Source organism: Dendropsophus ebraccatus, chromosome 2, assembly GCF_027789765.1.
Source record: "Dendropsophus ebraccatus isolate aDenEbr1 chromosome 2, aDenEbr1.pat, whole genome shotgun sequence".
Lineage (NCBI taxonomy): Eukaryota > Metazoa > Chordata > Amphibia > Anura > Hylidae > Dendropsophus > Dendropsophus ebraccatus.
The window spans coordinates 102,812,745-102,834,633 of record NC_091455.1 but is presented as its reverse complement, the minus strand read 5'-3'; the positions used below and the strand labels follow the sequence as shown (position 1 = coordinate 102,834,633).

Sequence of the window (21,889 nt, the reverse complement as noted above, 5' to 3'; positions counted from 1 at the left end):
ACATTATAGTGTAAAAAATGTAATATTTCATTTTCACGCCACATTGTTCCACATTTGTGCCCGTCACCAGTGGGGTCCATATGCTCACTACACCCCTTGTTACATTCCTTGAGGGGTGTAGTTTCCATAATGGGGTCACTTGTGGGGGGGTTTCAACTGTCTTGGCAACACAGAGGCCTTTTGAATGCAACATGGCCCCTCAAAATCCATTCCATCCAAATCCAGCCTTCAAAAACGAAATGGCGCTCCTTCCCTTCGGAGGCTTGCCCTGCGCCCACATGGCGCTTTATGTCCACATGTGGGGTATTTACGGACTCGGGGGAAATTGCTCTACACATATTGTGTGTTTTTTTCTCTTTTAACCCCTTGTGAAAATGATAAATTCAAGGCTAAACCAACATTATAGTGTAAAAAATGTAATATTTCATTTTCACGCCACATTGTTCCACATTTGTGCCCGTCACCAGTGGGGTCCATATGCTCACTACACCCCTTGTTACATTCCTTGAGGGGTGTAGTTTCCATAATGGGGTCACTTGTGGGGGGGTTCAACTGTCTTGGCAACACAGAGGCCTTTTGAATGCAACATGGCCCCTTAAAATCCATTCCATCCAAATCCAGCCTTCAAAAACCAAATGGCGCTCCTTCCCTTCGGAGGCTTACCCTGCAACCGCATGGCGCTTTATGTCCACATGTGGGGTATTTCCGTACTCAGGGGAAATTGCTCTACACATTTAGTGTTTTTTTTTATCTTTTAGCCCCTTGTGAAAATGAAAAAATCATGACAAGATTAATGATTTAGAGTAAAAATTTTACAAAAATTACACTAAATGTTGGTCTAGCCTTGATTTTTTCCATTTCCACAAGGGGTTAAAAAAGAAAATGAACACAAAACGTGTAGGGTAGTGTCCCCTGAGTACGAAAATACCCCACATGTGGACATAATGTGCCATATGGGCACAGGGCAAGCCACCAAAGGGACAGAGCGCCATTTAGAGGCTGGAATGGAGGATGGAGGCCATGTCGCAATTACAAAGCTCCTGTGCTGCCAGGTCAGTAGAAACCCCCGACAAGTGACCCCATTCTGGAAACTACACCCCATAAGGAATCTAACAAGGGGTGCAGTGAGCATATGGACCCCACTGGTGACAGGCACTTACGTAAAACATGTGCCGAGAAAATAAAAAATACCATTTTTTTCATTTTCACGTCCCAAATGTGGCCGTCACCAGGGGGCCATATCCCCGCTGCCCCCCTTGTTAGATTCCTTATGGGGTGTAGTTTCCAGAATGGGGTCACTTGTGGGGGGTTTCTACTGTCCTGGCAGCACAGAGGCTTTGTAATTGCATCATGGCATCCTCTAATGGGAATGGCGGCCATACCTACTTAGCTGGGGAAAAGGGACAATTCTAATTTATTTTGGGGGTATTAGGCCAATTATTAGTTTATAAGGTTGAAAATGACAGGTGTCCATCAAATTCAACCTGTGTTGATCCAGAGGAAGGCAAAAAAAAACCCTCATAAGGCAGACGACAGTAGCCTCATCACAGGGGAAAAATTCCTCCCCGACTCCATAATGGCGATCAGAATAATCCCTGGACCAACGTGACCCCTGAAATAGGAATAAGGGACAGAATTTAGATAATGTAGAACTCCAGTGACGTGTGGTGCGCCTTGAAGCGATCCAGTATGCAGAGGCCGGGGGATCAGGACAGGTGGCACACTGGTAAATGTTGTCCTTCCTGATCCCCCTGTTACCCCACACTCTGCACTTCTTCTGGGGTCTCCCTTTCTCCAGTGTGGGGGACGTCACCTGGAAAATGTTGTCCTGGTGCGATACGGGGTCCCACATATCCAGAAGCGCTGGGTCCGCTCCATGGCTGCTAAATATTAGGGCGCTATTACTACTTCTGATATGTTCGGATCGTGCCGCAAGCTACAGGGCAGCGAGGGACCGGAAGAGGGGGCGCTGGTATAAAAGTTATCCCCGTACAGGTGGTGACCTTTATCCAGCAGTGGGAAGATCAGTTCCCGGACGACCTTCCCACTAACTCCGAGGATGGGGGGGGGGGGGGGGGGGGGGAGGGGGGCATCTGGGGCTGGATTCGGGTGTCCCTTCATACACTCTAAGGGTATGTGCACACTGCGGAATCGCGACAGATAACCCTTCGTGCATTCCACAGTTGGCACCTGCCGGCGGAGTGATGCAGGCGCGCGTCTCCGTCCGTGTCATAGACTCCATTCTATGCACGGGCGGATTCCGCTCTCCGTCCAACGTGTTCATTCTTTGGACGGACGACGGAATCCGCCCATGCATAACATGGAGTCTTTGACACGGGTGGAGACGCGCGCCCGCATCAGTCCGCCGGCGGGTGCCAGCTGCGGAATGCACAAAGGGTTATCCTTCGCCATTCCGCAGTGTGCACGTACCCCAAATCTGTAAGTGTACCCTGAGGTACTCTCACAGAGTTAGTAGAATTTCACTCCATACCGCCATCTCTTATTGGGACGGTACTGGCGGAAAAGACGTGTCTGGGGGGCAGCGTACGCTACGCTACCCCCAGACACGTCACTGGATGATGAGGATGAATGGAGGAAAGAAGGATCCCCCCATTCATCCTCACTGGCTGTTTCGGTGTCGGAGGCAACAATAGCGTATGCGTCCGATACCGAAAACACCCTGGGGGCCATCTTTATATGGGGACTAGTATATGGGGTATGTAGTGGTGTAGTGTCAAACTTTATTCAATGTAATGTAGTGTTTTTTACGTGTTTTTTTTACAGTAAGTATAAAAAAAAACCTACGCCAACAAAGGCGTTGCTGATAAATGCCGCACTTATGCGCGACACTTATAAGCAGACCGTGGCAGTAGATTACAGAAAAAAAACACCCTACGCCAAAAAGGAGGAGTTGCTGATTAGCAGCGCACTTTCGTGCGATGCTGATCAACACTCAGCGGCGATAGGGTGCGGAAAATAGAAAAAAAATAATTTGGAAAAAAAAAAAAAAAATTTTTCTATATTCTGAATATCCCTGTAGCTGCTGATAAGTGTATTACACATATCAGCCGCTAGGGGGCAGCAGAGCGCAAAATCCGGAAATTGACGAGGCTGGAGCCGAAAATAGCCGAGAGAAGACGACGGGGACCTCCGGAAAGACCCGAAGACCGAACGTAATGACGGAGGACGCCGCGAACCCGGAAGACGCCGATCAGGAGCCCGGGACAGGTGAGTAATGTACAAATACCTGCTCAGGACCCCTCCGCTACCTAGCTGAGGGGTCCAGGGCAGGTATTTATTATTTTGTGGGACTCTGATCGCCGTGCCACCGGCCCGATCGCCGTGAACGGCCGGCCGGCCGTTCACGGCGATCGGGCCGGTGGCACGGCGATCAACATTACTTTTTACAGTAATGGCGGTCGGCGCCGTCCTCGGACAGCACCGACCGCCATTTTTTTCCGGGTCATCGGGTCACCGATGACCCGGAAAGGTTCCGATCGCCACTATTGGCTGATCTGAATTGATTAGCCAATAGCGGCGATCGTAAGCACGGGGGGTGTTAACCACCCCCCGTGCCGTGAAGCTATGATGGCCTGCTATGATTTATAGCAGGCCATCTTCCCCGACCGCTGTGTGTGAACACGCAGCGATCGGGGAAACATCGGGCGTAAATTTACGCCCTGATGCGCTAAGTACCAGGGCGCGAGGGCGTAAGTTTACGCCCGATGTCGTTAAGGGGTTAATACTAATGTATCATTCTATTTTGTCTGAAGTACCATGAGACAATTGTCGATGCTAATGAATTTTAAACCTTTTCTTCTACTCATCGTCTGTGTGTGACAGCTGACCCAGGACGTTAAGTCCCCCACCATATAATTAGCCCCCTGACAATATGCTAAACATCACACACAAGCTAGGTCTAGTAGCTGCAATTTCAATAATTAGTTCCACACATGGCTCAGAGTATTATGGTAATACTTAAGCAATGTTATTGCGATAACAAAACTACCAGGAGATAACTTTTCCCACATTGATTCATTAGAGATGATACACTTAAGCCCAGAGACGTGTTATATGAATAGCTGGAAAGCATTTTCTATCCAGCTGAAGCTATAACACAGATGCATCTTTTCATAAACTAGATAAGGACATGTTCAGCTCTTCTTACTTGCTAAGCTGGGTGTCATATCCAAGTCGCTGACACGAACATCAGTAACAGCAGAACATGCCTAATTACAAACACAACCTTATAAAGAAAAGTTATGAATGCTCACCAGCTCGATCATAGAGAATATGGGAACGCTGTAAACCTTCCTTAATGTGCTCTTCCTTTATAATCCTTCCCTGTGTCGGTGAATGTGGTCCTGCAGCAAGTCTAGACTGGACGGACAACTGCAGGCCATTCAGTCCCGTTCTGGCATCGCCATCACAAAGATGTGCTAAAGTTGTTAAAGCTTTCGCCTCTATATACATTGGACATCTAAAAGAAAATCATAAAAATAGCAAAGTCACAATTGTAACGTAAAAAGTTACTCTTTTATATATTTATATAGAGAAAAAAAATTATTTTGCAAAAGATTTGCAACTGGACCAGTTGATAACCAGTAACACGAGGTGTGAAAGATTTAGGATATAATACCATTCAAGACAATTGATGCTAAGGACAAATACCAGCATCATAACACTAAACGGCAACTGTCAATCAGCCAACATAGTCAACGTGCAAAGTATTGGATCTATAAATATAAATGAGATGTCAGGAAACTATTACCTATTCCACATTACAGGAAAAAAAATACTGTATTTTCTGGCGTATAAAGCGACTTTTTAACCCAAAAAAATCTTCTCAAACGTCGAGGGTCGTCTTATACACCGGATATGGTTGCAGCATACGGTGGGGGAGCTCAAAAATGGCCGCATCCCCACCATATTCAGCGACCCCTGTAAAATAAAAAACAATTTAACTCACCTGTGACCCGTTCCTGGCACAAGCAGTGTGATGCATACTGCCTACGCCGGAAGTCCCCGAACCCTCTGTCATTCTCCCAAAGCTCTCCCGGCAGCCGAGCGTCTCCAAGCTTCTCCAATGAGATGCTGGGCTGGGCCGTTTAACTGCAGCTTACCCCTGCCTGACCGCAGCAGGGCTCCAGCTAGTAAACCCTGCTGCAGTCAGGCAGGGGTTAAGACTTTCCAGTGTATAAGACAAACCCCTGAAAATCTTCTTAAAAGTCAGGGGTCGACTTATATGCCCAGTCATCTTATATGCCGGAAAATATGGTACACATGAGAGGAATACAGAAAATGACTGTTTCAGGGGAATTAAAGGGATAATCTGGCCTTGTTTTATATATATAGCTGTTCTGAAAATAATAAGAAACCTATTCTTAATAGATCACTGATCCCAGGGAGACCATCCAAAGATAACACTGTCAGCTGCTGGTTAAAGTGCTCAATGCAGTGAAATCCTAGATGCATTGCTCCCTGGGAAACATGAATACGCAAAAAAAAAAAAAAAAAAAAAAAGAGCCCGTGGAGTCTCATTTATGGTGCGTTCACACCTACAGGATCTGCAGCTGATTTTCTGCAGCAGATTTTATTTAAATAACTGAACACAGCATCAAATCTGCTGCAGATCCTGTAGGTGTGAACGCACCCTTAAGAGTCTTAAAACACATGACTAGCCAGATAGTGGTCAGGAGAGTGAGCTGGGAGACGTTCTCCGTGTTATGTGACCTGGATGGCTGCATAATGTCTATGTAGCTGCTCGTGTTGGATGGACACAAGGAAAGAAGTGGAACACATGGTTCTCCTTGCTGGTTCTTATGATCGGTCAGGTCTGAACACTAAGACCCCAAGGATCAAAACTTTCGACATGTCTCTATGACATGAAAAAAAATTGGCAGAACCCCTATGTCTCTGTTGCACGCTGCATGTGGCTTAAGTACAGAGACCATGGGGAGATTTATCAAACTAGTGTAAAGTAGAATTGTCTTAGTTGGCCCTAGCAACCAATCACATTACACTTTTTATTTCTCACAGATTCTTTGAAAAATAAAAAGTGTAATCTGCGTGGTTGCTCGGGGCAACTAAGACAATTCTATTTTACACTTGTTTGATAAATCTCCCCCCATGTCTCGAAGGACACCTTAACGTGGTGACATGGTACACTCTGTTTAATCAAATAGTTTGCTAAGGTCCTCATTTTTTAATATTTATAGGGCAGGTTTTTATCGTGTGTACACTGGGGTAGTATATATGGTAAGCGTTGCACCTGTAAGTTGCTGTTGCACTTTTTTTGTTGGTATGTACTTACGCCATATGCAGTGTGTAACCTACAGTGTGAACAGAGGCATAGGGGTGCTGACAATTTTTGCTTTTTTTGTTGTTGTATGGGGGGGGGGGGGTGTTCTACCTCCTGTTGGCTTGCACTCCACCCATGTCTCTTGGGTGGTATAAATAGAGATTTGGCTTCTATCTGTCCATTGTAGGCTTATTGTTAGCCCAAGAGTGGCCATTGCTAGCGGGCCATTCCATCCAAACTGAGCTAAACCATTTTTTTTTTTAATTATTAATTTTATAACTTTACCCTCACTGATAAAAAGTTAAATCTACATATTTTTGATAGGTCATGACAGATATCTGAAGAAAAAAAATTAACCATTTTGGGGTGTCTGAAGAGCATGACTACAGTGATAATGGATCATATGATTTTTGGCTTATTTCCAGCTGACTGTTGTAGCTACTTAACAGTGGTTTATTGTTCAGCAATTTAGAAGGGAAGTAGACTGAACATTGTTATAACATCTACATATTTTACCTAACTGGAAATTTTATTACTTTCTGTATTATAACAGTTCTACTAAACAACCCCCAGCTTGTAACACCCGTAAAAAACGATACAAAAGTTTATGCTGTGATCTAACTAAACTGTTTCGTACAAAACCCATTGGTGAAAGTAAGGCTATGGACATGCCAGTTAACAACATTAAATTGTTTAAGGTTTTTTTAAATTTATTTCATCCTTAATTCAGTGTTACGGGTGTTACACATTTACTGTTACGGGTGTTACCATTCACACTCATAACACCCGTAACATAAACATGCATTTGTTTGAAGCCATTCTACTCCTGTTAGTCTAGTTATTGGCTGGATATTTTTATTTAACACAATCACCATTGTTTTCAACAGTGAAAATTAATAATTTTTAAAGGAAAATTTTATGGCTTTGGGCCCAACATTTTCATTCAAACCTAGCAAAGTAAAACAAAAGAAAAATCCCAAGACTTCACTTGTGGAAAATTATATGATAAATTGATGGTTAAGCTTGCCAGGGTAAAATTTTAGGTTTCACCCTGAAGTTGGCACCTTAAGTGTTTAAAATTAGTTTAAAGCGACTCTGTACCCACAATCTGACCCCCAAACCGCTTGTACCTTCAAATAGCTGCTTTTAATCCAAGATCTGTTCTGCGGTCCGTTTGGCAGGTGATGCAGTTATTGTGCTAAAAAACAACTTTTAAACTGGCAGCCCCGTGCCCTACGGGTGTGGCCTAGATTGTGTATGCATTAGGAATGCTCCAGGCAGATTGCCTCCTATTCCCCACCTGTGGCAGCCCGCCACATGGGCTGGATTGTTAAGACACCTGTGCAAATGTTCAGCATGGAGAAAATGTTCCAGTGGCATTCCTAATGATGAAGAGGGTGGGGAGGAGGGACGGAGGGGTGGTGCAAAGTTAGGGCACAGATACTCCCCTAGGGCACGGGCTGCAAGTTTAAAAGTTGTTTTTTGGACAACAATCATCTGCCGAATGGACCACACAACAGATCTTGGATTAAAAGCAGCGATCCGAAGGTACAAGTGGTTTGGGGGGGGGGGGGGGGGGGTCCGATTGTGGGTACAGAGTCGCTTTAACACTTTTTTTTTTTTTTATTGGTTTTTATGTTTCAAAATGCAAATATTATAAGGTCACAGAGGACCTTAAAGGGGTTATCCAGTGCTACAAAAGCAAGGCCACTTTTGCCCCACTCTTGTCTCCAGGTCAGGTGTGGTTTGCAATTAAGCCCCATTTACTTCAATGGAACTGAGTTTCAACCCCCACCGAATCTGGAGACAAGAGAGGGCGAAAAGTGGCAATGTTTTTCTAGCGCTGGATAACCCCTTTAAAGGGGTTATCCAGCGCTACAAAAACATGGCCACTTTCTTCTAAAGACAACACAACTCTTGTCTCCAGTTCAGGTGTGCTTTGCAATTAAGCTCCATTAACTTCAATAGAAAGTATAGCAAATCCTAGGGCTGGGCGGTATACCGTCAAAATACCGATACCGTCTCTGGCGTCGGTTAACCGACCTCAACTCTGCCAGGACGGTATCTGCGGTATTTCTCCCCTCCCTCCTCCTCCTCCTCACCCTGCGGCCGCATGCTCTGCTCCCCTCTGTTAATCTTCCTGAGGAGGAAGACTGGAGATGTGACAGGCTGCGCACAGGCGTGCTGTGTGCTCAGTGCTGCTGCTGCTTCCGAGCGGCTCTGGAAGCTGCACGGCGTACCCTGCCTCCCCTCTCCCGTACATAAAGTGGCTGCTGGGGTCAGGTATGGGTCAGCATATCCTCCCCCCACCGGGCACCGCACTCTGTCCCGCACAGGAATCCTCCTCGCCTCATCTTTTGACAGTGGTGAAGCAGCCGTGTGTGACGATCTGCCCGGGACGCTGCCGGCAGATATATGTGCTACAGCACTGAGTGACAGGGGGCAGAGGATTCCTTCCTGTGAGGGAGAGAGAGGCCGGGGGAGCATGGAGGTGCTGACCTATAGCTGACCCCAACTGTATGTGCGGGAGAGGGGGGGGAGGGGGGGGCAGGGCAGCATGTGACAGTGACTGGGGGCAGATATTAGATAGAAAGGTATAGGAGCTAGAGAGATAGATAAATGATAGATGTAATGATAGATAGATAGATAGATAGATAGATAGATAGATAGATAGATAGATAGATAGATAGGAGATATCTACTGTCTACCTATCTATCTATCTATCTATCTATCTATCTATCCCCTATCTATCCCCTATCTATCCCCTATCTATCCCCTATCTATCTATCTATCTAGTAAGTAGATAGCCCACGGCACTCAAAGGGTTAATGGTGCGTAATGTACTGTAGATTTATTCAAAAAAACAGTGCAGCGTTTTTTTTTTATAAATCTGCGTTTTGCACCGTTAACCTTTTGAGTGCAGTGGGCTATCTACTTACTATTTGAATATGGTCAAGAGTCAAGACCTAGGTCCGCTGGCACCAGCCCAACGCCAATTGAGCAGTGCTGCTTTTTCTCTTTTTTTGTATCTATCTATCTATCTATCTCCTATCTATCTATCGATCTATCTCCTATCTATCTCCTATCTATCCATCTCCTATCTGTATGTGTGTATGTGTGTATATATAATATATACACACACACACACTGGGGTAGATTTCTCAAACATGGTGTAAAGTGAAACTGGCTCATTTGCCCCTGGCAACCAATCAGATTCCACTTTTCATCCCTCACAGACTTTGAAAAATGAAAGGTGGAATCTGATTGGTTGCTAGGGGCAACTGAGCCAGTTTCACTTTACACCATGTTTGAGAAATCTACCCCACAGTATATAGATAGATATAGCAAAAAATATAGGCAGCACAATAAACAAACTGTGGGTGGCAGCAGATGAATCCCAGACCTTGGATCAAGTCAGCTAGTAAAAATATTCTGATGGTAATACAAACGTGAAAACGTGGATTTATTCCATATAACAATGTGCAGCAAACTTCACAAGTAATATACAACGTTTTGGCATCTCCTACACCATTTTCAAGTGGCACTTTTAAATGGTGTAGGAGATGCCAAAACGTTGTGTACTACTTGTGAAGTTTGCTGCACATTGTTATATGGAATAAATCCACGTTTGTATTACCATCAGAAAATGGGGTTTTCAAAAGGGGTGTGGCTTTTAAAAGGGGCGTGTCATAATTATCGTTCAATTTATCGTTACCGCCGCTACATGTACGATAAACCGCGATATTGATTTAGGCCATTATCACCCAGCCCTAGCAAATCCCCACCCAAACTTGAGACAAGAGTGGTGCTGTCTCTGGAAGAAAGTGGCCATGTTTTTGTAGCACTGTGCAACCCTTTAAAAGTGTAATAAACAGTAAATAAACTTTATATTGACCATAAAATAGTTAGAAATGAAAGTAATGAAAATATACTCTAAAAAGAGAAAACAAAAATACATAAGAGCTATTACTAAGTAAAAAAAATAAAAATAAAAAAAATAAAAATGGTTGCCTGATGATGTACTGTAATATAGCCACAAACATCATATGATGGTATTTTCAGGGGCAGTCAGAGGAGTTTATTAACATTTCGATGAGCTGTTAAGCATGTGTAATAGTGGAGTAAAGTAACTGTATTACATATATTGTGTTTTAAAATGTATAGAGAATAGCCCAACATACAGCAACCTAAGAGAACTGGGTATTAGTAAGCAGTGTCGGACTGGCCCACCAGAGGGCCGGAGGATCCTCCGCTGGGCCCCCAGCTTAAGACCCTGCACAAACACTTACTGACATGTCGTGTCTCACTGGTGGGCCCCAGGATCATTTCCTCTGGTGGGTCCCAGATACCCCAGTCCGATGCTGTTAGTAAGAGTGAGATATTCAGACCATGGGGCACAGTGAGACTTAACTGAGGGATAATGTTTAGTTTTCCTTGCATGAAAAAGTTCCATTTGATAAGACTGATTGACTAATCTAAGAGTCTGGCAGTGGAGGGAAGTTTCCATTTTGCTATAGTAACCTAGCTGCCAATATTATATGACTGACTACTATTCTTAATTGCGGGGGACACCTGTGGGATTGAAAAAAAACACACAGTTAAAGGGTCAGGGGCTAAGCATTTTTTTGGCTATGGCTGATATGTCATAGATGTCTAACCAAAGGAGTGCATTATTGGACAGAACCACCACATGTGACAGTAAGTACCTTTTAGGCAGCAACCTCTCTAACACTGCCCAGGGTAAGACAGGTCTATTTTGGAGATATGAGAGGGGGTGAGATACCATCTTAGAACAATCTTTTGAGACATCTCCCAATGTTTAATCCATTTAGATAAATGTTTAGTCCATCCAAATGCCTCTCCCCATTCAGTGACTGTATAAGAGGGATGTAATTCTAATTCCCATTTATTACAGTAAGAGGGTTTTAACAGAAACAATTTTAAGTTATAATAAACATAATTTACAAATGTAAAAGACTTTTTTCAGTACATGTGTTAAAATTTTTTTTCCCCACTCCTAAATATTTTAAAAACATATAAAAGGGCTATCAGTGGCTTAAATGTGTCTAAAATTGAAAGTATTACTTTTAGAAATCACAGGAGACTGAAAACATTTGTACTGTGTAACACCCGTAACATTTCATGTAACACCCTTAACAGTCTAATTATGTTTTTTGTAAAGAAACATTTAATTATTAAATAAAAATAAATATCTAATATTATAGTATGAGATCTTAAAGGAGAAGTCCGGCCAAAATTAATTTTTGATATGTTGTTACTTATGAAAAGTTATACAAATTTCTAATGTACATTAATTATGGGAAATGCACATATACTGCTATTTCCCTTAATTTAGTAGATCAGGAAGTGTTAGAAATATCTCTGAAGAAGTGACGTCACGACCCAGGGTGTAATTCCTATGGAGTGTCCAGCAGGGGGCGCTCTCTATATAGAAGTCTATGGGACTTTATTGTTTCTATGGGTTTCTATGTAATGTAATGTAATGTAATGTAGTGTACAGTGCTTTATTGAATGAATACATCTATGGAATACTTTGGGGAGCAAGTGTCCTTGCTCCCCAAAGTATTGCATAAATGTATTCATTCAATACACAGTAAGCCCGCCGATCCGCCGAATTTCCGCCGCATTCCCGCCGATCCGCCACACGCTGATCCGCCGCATTCTCGCCGATCCGGACCATATACATTGAACTACAGCTCCCATCATCTGCTTCTGGTATGAACAGGTGATGGGAGCTGTAGCTGGGTAATGGATATGACATGCCGCCGGGCGCAGGGGGGAGCCGCTCAGTACACAGGAGCGCTCCCCCCTCCTCCTTCCGTGATAACTTCCGCCTATACCAATGCTGACTCCCTGCCTGGCCGCCGCTCTCCGCTCTCCCCCCCATACATACCGGCTCCCGATGCATCCTGGTGTCCGCGCTGATGCCGGGAGCCGGTATATGTGAGCGGAGAGCGGCGGCCAGGCAGGGAGTCAGCATTGGTATAGTTATCACGGAAGGAGGAGGGGGGAGCGCTCCTGTGTACTGAGCGGCTCCCCCCTGCGCCCGGCGGCATGTCATATCCATTACCCAGCTACAGCTCCCATCACCTGTTCATACCAGAAGCAGATGATGGGAGCTGTAGTTCAATGTATATGGTCCGGATCGGCGGGAATGCGGCGGATCAGCGTGTGGCGGATCGGCGGGAATGCGGCGGAAATTCGGCGGAAATGCGGCGGATCGGCGGGCTTACTGTGTATTGAATGTATTGAATGAATACATTTATGCAATACTTTGGGGAGCAAGGACACTTGCTCCCCAAAGTATTCCATAGATGTATTCATTCAATAAAGCACTGTACACTACATTATATTACATTACATTACATAGAAACCCATAGAAACAATAAAGTCCCATAGACTTCTATATAGAGAGCGCCCCCTGCTGGACACTCCATAGGAATTACACCCTGGGTCGTGACGTCACTTCTTCAGAGATATTTCTAACACTTCCTGATCTACTAAATTAAGGGAAATAGCAGTATATGTGCATTTCCCATAATTAATGTACATTAGAAATTTGTATAACTTTTCATAAGTAACAACATATCAAAAATTAATTTTGGCCGGACTTCTCCTTTAACTTCAACCAGTAAAAAAAAAACCTAAGCATGATTATTGTCAAGTTAGCAGAGTTTAGAGCTTTTCTTACTCTTTTCAGGATGCTAGGTCTTTTTTTTGTAACACTCGTAACACCTATTTAAACAGCTATTTAAAAAAAACTGCAATTTAACCACATAAGTTAAATTTATTAAATTGATATACATTAAGACGCATCTGTATATACCATAAAAAGAAATGTAATATATGTTCTTCTAATTTATTTATACATTTTAAGCCGTGCGAATGTAACACCCGTTACAATGTAATGGCCCTAGTGTGAGAATGCTAGAGTAGGACCATGTCTCTGAGGACACCTTAACGTGGTGACATGGTACACTCTGTTTAATCAAATAGTTTGTTATGATCCTTATTTTTTTATATTTATAGGGCAGGTTTTTATCGTATGTACGCTGGGGGAGTATAAATGGTAAGCGCTTGCACCTGTAAGTTGCTGTTGCACTTTTTTTTTGGGGCTATACTTAAGCCACATGCAGCGTGCAACCTAAAGTGTGAACAGAGGCATAGGGGTGCTGACAATTTTTGCTTTTTTTCTGTGTTATGGGGGGGGGGGTCTACCTCCTGTTGGCTTGCACTCCACCCATGTCTCTTGGGTGGTATAAATAGAGATTTGGCTTCTGTCAGGTTTTCATCATGTGTATGCCAGGGGGAGTATGCACAGTAAGCACTTGCACCTGTAGGTTGCTGTTGCAGCTTCTGTTTTTTTATGTCTCTATGACATGTCAAAAGTTTTTCCTCATGACAGGTAATCTAACACCGTATAAATCATTATTATTTATGACAGGTAGTCTTGTTCCATAAACAGATGTATTCAAACAATTAATTTTTATAGTGTAAGTTAAAGTTGGCTACCCAACACTTGTTTTAATTGGCTGCCCTGCATTTAAGAAAAAAGCTGTTTACAGCTTCTGTGTAAAACAAAGCTAAAAAAAACCTTTTTTGTGCATGCTGCTAATATAACATTGATAATTCATCTTTTAAAAATTGATGTTTGCACAAAAATAGCAAAGTGGTGTCTGTTGTTTAAAGCCCAAAATATGCAAAAAAAAAAAAAAAAAAAATTAAAATCACCAAAACACTCAGCTATTCCAGTGTTTTGAGACTCGCAACTGAGGCTACACTGACCTTTTTTTTTGCATATTTACATTTATAGGGGGCAATGTATCAATGGAGTGAGTACTTCATGGGACTTCTTTTTTTACTGATCTTACTGAGCTCAGTGATTGCTGTGCTTTTTAAACGCCCAAAATGCCCTAGACATGAACTAGTTAAAATAAATATACTGGTGGGATTACTCACCAAAGCTTAGCCTGTTTTTACATTTCATCGTTTGTTATAGCGGGTTTGATTCTCCTGTGTACAAACCTACACATTTTGCATCTAGTATACACATGGCAATTTTTTGTTTGTTTGTTTTCTTTTCTTATTGTGAGTTAATGGGAATAGATTCTGGTGTATGGCTTACAGCAGAACCCATTAACATTCATTTTCTTTCCATTTCAAGTGTATAAAAATTACATGTTAAATGTAAACAATAATGCAGTGTGAACCCAGCCTTAAAAGTTTGCAATGGTATTTTGTTTTATAATGTCACAAATCCTAGAAAATTGACAGAAAATAGAAAATGGGATGCAACAGAGTTTGTTGAAATCTTAAAAAAAAAAAAAATTCATCATAGGTCCATTATGAACAGAAGCAATGACACAGAAGTGTGACCGGAGCCTAAGACTTTTTGCAATCTCATTAACTGTACTCCCAATTGATGTGTATGCTAAACTTGCTATACTCTGAGGGACTAGTTTGTCCCCCCACTGAGCAAGTCAGAAAGCAGTCCTGTGATACAATATGTAAGACGCCCTAACCTAAGGGGAATGTGTCACAGACAGAGGCTTAATACTAATACCACTATGAAGACCAGTTGTTAATTTTATGAACCAATTAAAAGATGGGACATAATACTTCACAAGACTACAGGGTGAGATCAGGATTCATTGATAACTTGTCAGCTCACAAGTGATGCATCTGGTTCTTTTCCTAAACGCTAAAGTCACAAGGAATTCCACATTTAAAAGGGCTTAATCTTGCATGAGTGCTAATGCCAGGTGACAGTCTGCTTTCATGTATATACAACCCTACTATTGGGAAACTGACACAAGTTAAGAGAAGAAACATACTGTAGCGATGTCCTTTCTTAACCACAACATGAAGAGCATCTAGTAAATGGAAAGTCTCTCATGTGCGTCACTGCAGAAAGACTGAAATACCAAATATAACCACAGTCTGCCTTGTTACCGACAGGAGAATCTAAAAGCAGCAGTCAGTAGATGAATTAGGGCATACTATAAATGGGCAACTAGAAACTATGGAAAACTTCATTATGTGACCTGATTACAAACTAAGGGATATCTAAGGTAGGGCTGGGCGATATTGAAATTTTTTGGGGGGACAATTCTCGATTTAAAGGGGTATTCCACTCAAACATAACTTTTGATATGTTGCTGCCCATGGGGAGACTAACAATTCCCTCCATACTTGTTATTATCTATTCATTTTCCTCCCCCCAATTCTCAGCTGCTGCTTTCTGCTAAGGACACAAAAATCTCTGTGTGAGCTTTTCTCTGTCTCCCCCTCCTCCCCCCTCCCTTCTGAGACAGCTGATGTAAACAAGTCCCTGGCAGGCTTTATTTGTAACACTGTAGCTTCTTTGTAATACTGGCAACATAAATTTGAGGTCAAGTTCCTGATGACCTGACTGTGATTAACCCTCCCAGCATTACAAAGAAGCTACAATGTTGCAGATACAGTGTGCCAGGGACTTGTTTACATTAGCTGTCTCAGAAGTGAGGGGAGAGGAGGGGGATACAGAGAGAAAAGCTCACACACAGATTTTTGTGTCTTCAGCAGAAAGCAGCAGCTGAGGACAGGGGGAAGTAGACTGAATAGATAATAACAAGTATGGAAGAAATTGTTAGTCTCACCACAGGCAGCAATATATCAAAAGTTATAAGTTCCCTCCATGTCATATCAAAAGTTATGTTTGAGTGGAATACCCCTTTAAATCTCATTTTTTATTTTTGCTAAAATCAATCTGTACCCATCCCTAACCCCTCCCTATGCCATAGAGGCATAGAGAGGAGAGCTGTCAGTGTCTGTGTACTGTGGCAGTACAATGTCTGTATACACAACACTAGGGCTGTCAGTGTACAAGGAGGTGACACACACATCCACATCACTGGATACACACTGATGACACACATCCCCATCACTGGTGACACACATCCACATCACTGGACACAAACTGGTGACACTCACATCCACATCACTAGACACACACTGGTGACACACACATCCGCATCACTGGATACACACTGATGACACACACATCTGCATCACTGGAAACATCACTGGTGACACACACTGTTAACACATATGGGGGGGGGGGGGGGAGTTGTAGAGGGCAGCAGCAGAGACAACTTCCTCACAGCCCTTACAATACACTGACCCCCGCTACACTGTGTAGGCTTTCATGTACGGTCGGACTTGTGTTGTTCTAATATTCTTCAGGAGTATCAGCCAAGGTGTCCCCCGTGGCTGGGAGCAGCAGGTGCAGCGGCAGAGCAGGGTGAACGACGGAGGAGCTGGAGAGCGCCGGGTAACTGCGCTGTTCAACCCCTTAGCTCCGCTACTTCCCCTGAAGCATTTCATATTCCCAGGTCAATTTTTCACCCATGGTATTAACCCGTTCAAGACCAAGCATATTTGGGCCTTAATGACTGGCTAATTTTTCAAAATCTGACCTGTCTCACTTTATGCGCTTATAGCTCAGTGAGCTTTAAGGTATGCTAGCAATTCTGAGATTGTTTTTTCGTCACATATGGCACTTTAAATAAGTGGCAAAATTTGGTCACTACTTTGTGTGTTTTTTGTGAAAAACATCAAAATATTATGAATAATTTTAAAAATTAGTATTTTATGAACTTTGAAATTCTCTGCTTCTAAAAAAAGAAAGTCGTAGCACATAAATTAGTTACTAAGTCACATTACCAATATGTCCTCTTTGTTCTGGCTTCATTTCATAAACATATTTTACTTTTTTAGGGTGTTAGGCTAGGTTCACACTGCGTTTTCAGCATCCGTTTAACGGATCCGTTTTTTTTAACGTCCAGAAAAATAGGGTCAGCAACGTTTTTTGGTCCGCCAAAAAAAACGGATCCGTTTTTTTTTTTATAATGGAAGTCAATGGAAAAACGGATGCACACAAATGAATCCGTTTTTTGCAATCCGTTTTTCATGCGTTTTTTTCAAAAAACGGATGCGTTAAACGGATGCAGAAAACGGAGTGTGAACCTAGCCTTACAGGACTTTTATCAGCAAATTACCACATTTTCGAGAAAGTTTCCAAAACTGATTTTTTTAGGTACCAGTTCTTTTTATAAGTTGATTTAGGAGGTTTGTATACTGGAAACCCCCATAAGTGACCCAATTTTGGAAACTACACACCTTAAAGAATCTAGGGGTATAATGAACATTTTAACCCTACAGGGGCTGGAGGAAAGTATTCACCATTAAGCCGTAAAAAATAGAAAAATTTAAATGTTCCAATTATATATATGTTTAGATTAAAGTTTCTCATTTTCAAAAGAAACATGAGAGAAAAAGCACCCCAAAATTTGTAATGCAGGTTCTCTTGAGTACTATGGTACCCCATATGTGGGCGTAAACCACTGTATGGGCACACAGCAGGGCTCAGAAGGAAGGGAGCGCCAATAAGCTTTTCCATTAGTGTCAGCAGAGAGAAAAAACCCCATAAGTCACCCCATTTTGGAAAGTACACCCCTCAAAGAATTCATCTTGGGGTAGGATTAGCATTTTGACCCCACAGGTGTTAGAGGAAAGTATTCAAAATTAGACAGTAAAAATGAAAAACTCGAATTCTTCCAATAATATGTTCGTTTAGTTTGAAATTTCAAAATTTCACAAGGAACAAGAGAAAAATAGTACCCCAAAATCTGTAACGCAGGTTCTCCTAAGTAGAACGGTACCCCATATGTGGGCATAAACCACTGTATGGGCACACAGGAGTGCCAATTTGCTGGAGCAAAACCGCAGCTAGTAATAGTTATCAGAATAGTGCAGTTACTAAAATAAAATAAAAAAAAATTAGACTACAGGTAATGTGGGGTGGTTACGGAGAGTCTGGGGTGGTTCCGGGTAATCTGGAGGTGGTTACGGACAGTCTGGGGTGGTTACGGGTAACCTGGAGGTGGTTCCGGTCAACATGGGGTGGTCACGGGCAACCTGCTGTGGTTACGGCAACCTGGGGTAGTTACAGGCAACCTGGGGTGGTTAGAGGCAACCAGGGGTGGTTACAAGAAACTAGGGTTAGTTACAGGCAACCTGGGGTGGTTAGAGGCAACCTGGGGTGGTTACAAGAAACTTGGGTTAGGCAACCTGGGGTGGTTAGAGGCAACCTGGGCTGGTTACGGGCAACGTGGGGTGGATACGGACAACCTGCTGTGGTTACAGACAATCTAGGGTAGTTACAGGCAACCTGGGGTGGTTAGAGGCAACCTGGGGTGGGTTAGAGGCAACCTGGGGTGGTTAGAGGCAACCTGGGGTGGTTACAAGAAACTTGGGTTAGGCAACCTGGGGTGGTTAGAGGCAACCTGGGCTGGTTACAGGCAACGTGGGGTGGATACAGACAACTTGCTGTGGTTACAGACAATCTAGGGTGGTTACAGGCAACCTGCTGTGGTTACGGGAAAAGTGGGCTGGTTACGGGCAAGGTGGGGTGGTTAGAGGCAACCAGGGGTGGTTACAAGAAACTAGGGTTAGTTACAGGCAGGGTGGATTTGTTTTAAATCAAACTGATTTAAATCACGATTTAAATCACGATTTAAATCACTAGTCAGGAAGGCTTGATTTAAATCAGTGATTTAAATCAAAGTTTCTACCTAAACTAGTTCTTGCTACTTTAACATGCAAGTAGATGAAGATTTTTAGAATCACTTTTTATATTACTTTTTTCTCCCCAGTTTAATGGGTTAATCATTCATATTTGGACACCACTGTTCTGTTGTACTTAGGAAGGAGAAAAATAATCCTGAACTTAATAACAATTTAAATGGATTTATTCAACTGAAACAATAACAACATTACAGCATACGTTATTTGCTTAAACAAACATCCATGTTAACTAATTTGGCTAAACAAAAAAAAAAAAAAAAAAAAATAGTCCAAACAATCAGAAACATATTGTCTAACTTCTTGGACTTGGTACTGAAGGGGATGATTCTGTATTCATAGGTTTGTAGAACAATAGGATTAAGGTCTTTTTCTCAACTCTGTTCATGTTGTAACATTTGAGAACATATACAGCCTTTATTCTACTGAGTTAAACAACTCCGCTTTATCTCATGATGGAAGAACCTTTGGATGGTAAAATATTTTCCTCAAAAAGCAGTTTATTGAAAAAAATCCGATTTAAATCAAAAAAATCCGATTTAAATCAAAAAAATCCGATTTTTTTGATTTTTTTTAAAAAATCATTGATTTTTATCCACCCTGGTTACAGGCAACCTGGGGTGGTTAGAGGCAACCTGGGGTGGTTACAAGAAACTTGGGTTAGGCAACCTGGGGTGGTTAGAGGCAACCTGGGCTGGTTACGGGCAACGTGGGGTGGATACGGACAACCTGCTGTGGTTACAGACAATCTAGGGTGGTTACAGGCAACCTGGGGTGGTTAGAGGCAACCTGGGGTGGGTTAGAGGCAACCTGGGGTGGTTAGAGGCAACCTGGGGTGGTTAGAGGCAACCTGGGGTGGTTACAAGAAACTTGGGTTAGGCAACCTGGGGTGGTTAGAGGCAACGTGGGGTGGATACGGACAACCTGCTGTGGTTACAGACAATCTAGGGTGGTTACAGGCAACCTGCTGTGGTTACGGGAAACGTGGGCTGCTTACGGGCAAGGTGGGGTGGTTACGGGCAACGTGGGGTGGTTACGGGAAACGTGGGGTGGTTACAGGCAACGTGGGGTGGTTACGGGCAACGTGGGGTGGTTACAAGAAACTTGGGTTAGTTACAGGCAACCTGGGGTGGTTAGAGGCAACCTGGGCTGGTTACGGGCAACGTGGGGTGGATACGGACAACCTGCTGTGGTTACATAAAATCTAGGGTGGTTACAGGCAACCTGCGGTGGTTATAGGAAACATGGGGTGGTTACGGGCAACGTGGGGTGGATACGGACAACCTGCTGTGGTTAGGGACAATCTGGGGTGGTTAGGGACAATCTGGGGTGGTTACAGACAATCTGGGGTGGTTACTGATAAACTGAATAGGTTATAGGTAATCTGTGGTGGGTACCTGTAATCTGGCGTGGTTACGGGCAATCTGGAGGGGGTCATTGGCAATTTGGGGTGGTTAGAGGCAAGGTGCGGTTGTCAGTGGCAAGGTGCGGTTGTCAGTGGCAAGGTGCGATGGTCAGAGGCGACGTGCGGTGGTCAGAGGTGACGTGCGGTGGTCAGAGACAACCAGCGGTGGTTGCGTGCAATCTGGGGGGGTTACATCTAATCTGGCATGATTATGGGCAAGCTGGCGTGGTAATGCGCAACCTGCGGTGGTTACGGGCAACCTGGGGGGGGGGGGGGTTTACAGACAATCTAGGATTGTTACGGATAAACTGAAGTGCTTATAGGTAATCTGGGGTGGGTACATGTAATTTGGGGTGGTTACAGGCAATCTGGAGGGGGTCACTGGCAACGTGCGGTGGTTAGAGGCAACGTGCGGTGGTTATGTGTACTCTGGGGGGTTACGTGCAATCTGGCGTGATTACGGACAACATGGGGTGGTTACGGGCAACCTGCGGTGGTTACGGGTAATCTGGGGGGGGGGGGTTAAGGGTAATTTGGGAGTAAACTGCAATTATTACTATAATAAAAAAGTGTGTGTTTTATTTTGTATGTTTGTCACTTTTTGTACTTTGCACATTCATTTTTACTGTATTACTATGATTACTGTGATATTTTCTATCACAGTAATCATAGATCAGTGACAGAGACCAAATTGGTGTCTGTCACTTTAAATTTTCAGAGTTGGCTGGTTGTGGAGCGCATGCGCACTTCATAACCAGCCAGTACGCCGAGGAGGAAGGACCTCCCAGGATCAGGTGAGTATATGGGGTAGGGTGGGTGACTGGGGGGCGACTTGGGGGGGGGGGGGGGCACAGTATAACTTTTTATCCCCTGTCACCAATCATTTATGGTGACAGGGGATAAAAAGTGTCGGCGGCACATGGCACAAGCGATCAGCGGTATATAGTATATACCGCTGATCGCTTGTACCGGGACCCCACAGGGGGGTCCCCGATCACTGCCCCATGCTTTCATTCATTTTTTTCTTTTTGATCACTGTGAACAGACTTAGGTGATGGCCGCCGCAGGGAGGGGGGGTTAGTGACTGGGGCACTAGGGGGGCTGATCTGGGGTCTGATTTTACTTATTTCATCTCCCCCCACCGTGGATTCACTGGCCCATTAATGACCGCTGTATCGGCGGTCACTAAGGAGTTAATGGGGGTCAGCTGCGGAATCGCAGCTGATTCTCATTACCTCCGGTGCTGCAGTCAGATGAGAGCGGGATCGCTATCTCTGCAGCGTATATATACATTCCTACTGCACGGGGTATGTGCAATAGGAACGTATATATACATGTTACTGATGTGAAGGGGTTAAAGACTGAAGTCTTAGATAAAGGAGTTGGGGTATCTTTCCATTACATTTTCTCTATGCACATTTTGGCGCATGATACAAATACTGTGTTCCATTGTTGTAAATGTAATATGACAGGTACACAGACAAGACGATCTTGTCCGCTCCACATAAAATGTTTGGTGATGGAATAATAGTTTTTTT

The 21,889-nt window shown here is 43.5% G+C and overlaps 1 protein-coding gene across 3 annotated transcripts in view; it reads right to left on the bottom strand.

Moving 5' to 3' along the window:
- Positions 1 to 21,889, bottom strand: part of WRNIP1 (WRN helicase interacting protein 1) — an 89,414-nt gene that overhangs the window by 37,184 nt on the left and 30,341 nt on the right. For all 3 annotated transcript variants that reach the window (XM_069958100.1, XM_069958101.1, XM_069958099.1), the window contains one exon: positions 4,275 to 4,480. In XM_069958100.1, coding sequence (XP_069814201.1) covers positions 4,275 to 4,480 — 206 coding nt within the window. The remainder of the gene's footprint in view (positions 1 to 4,274; positions 4,481 to 21,889) is intronic.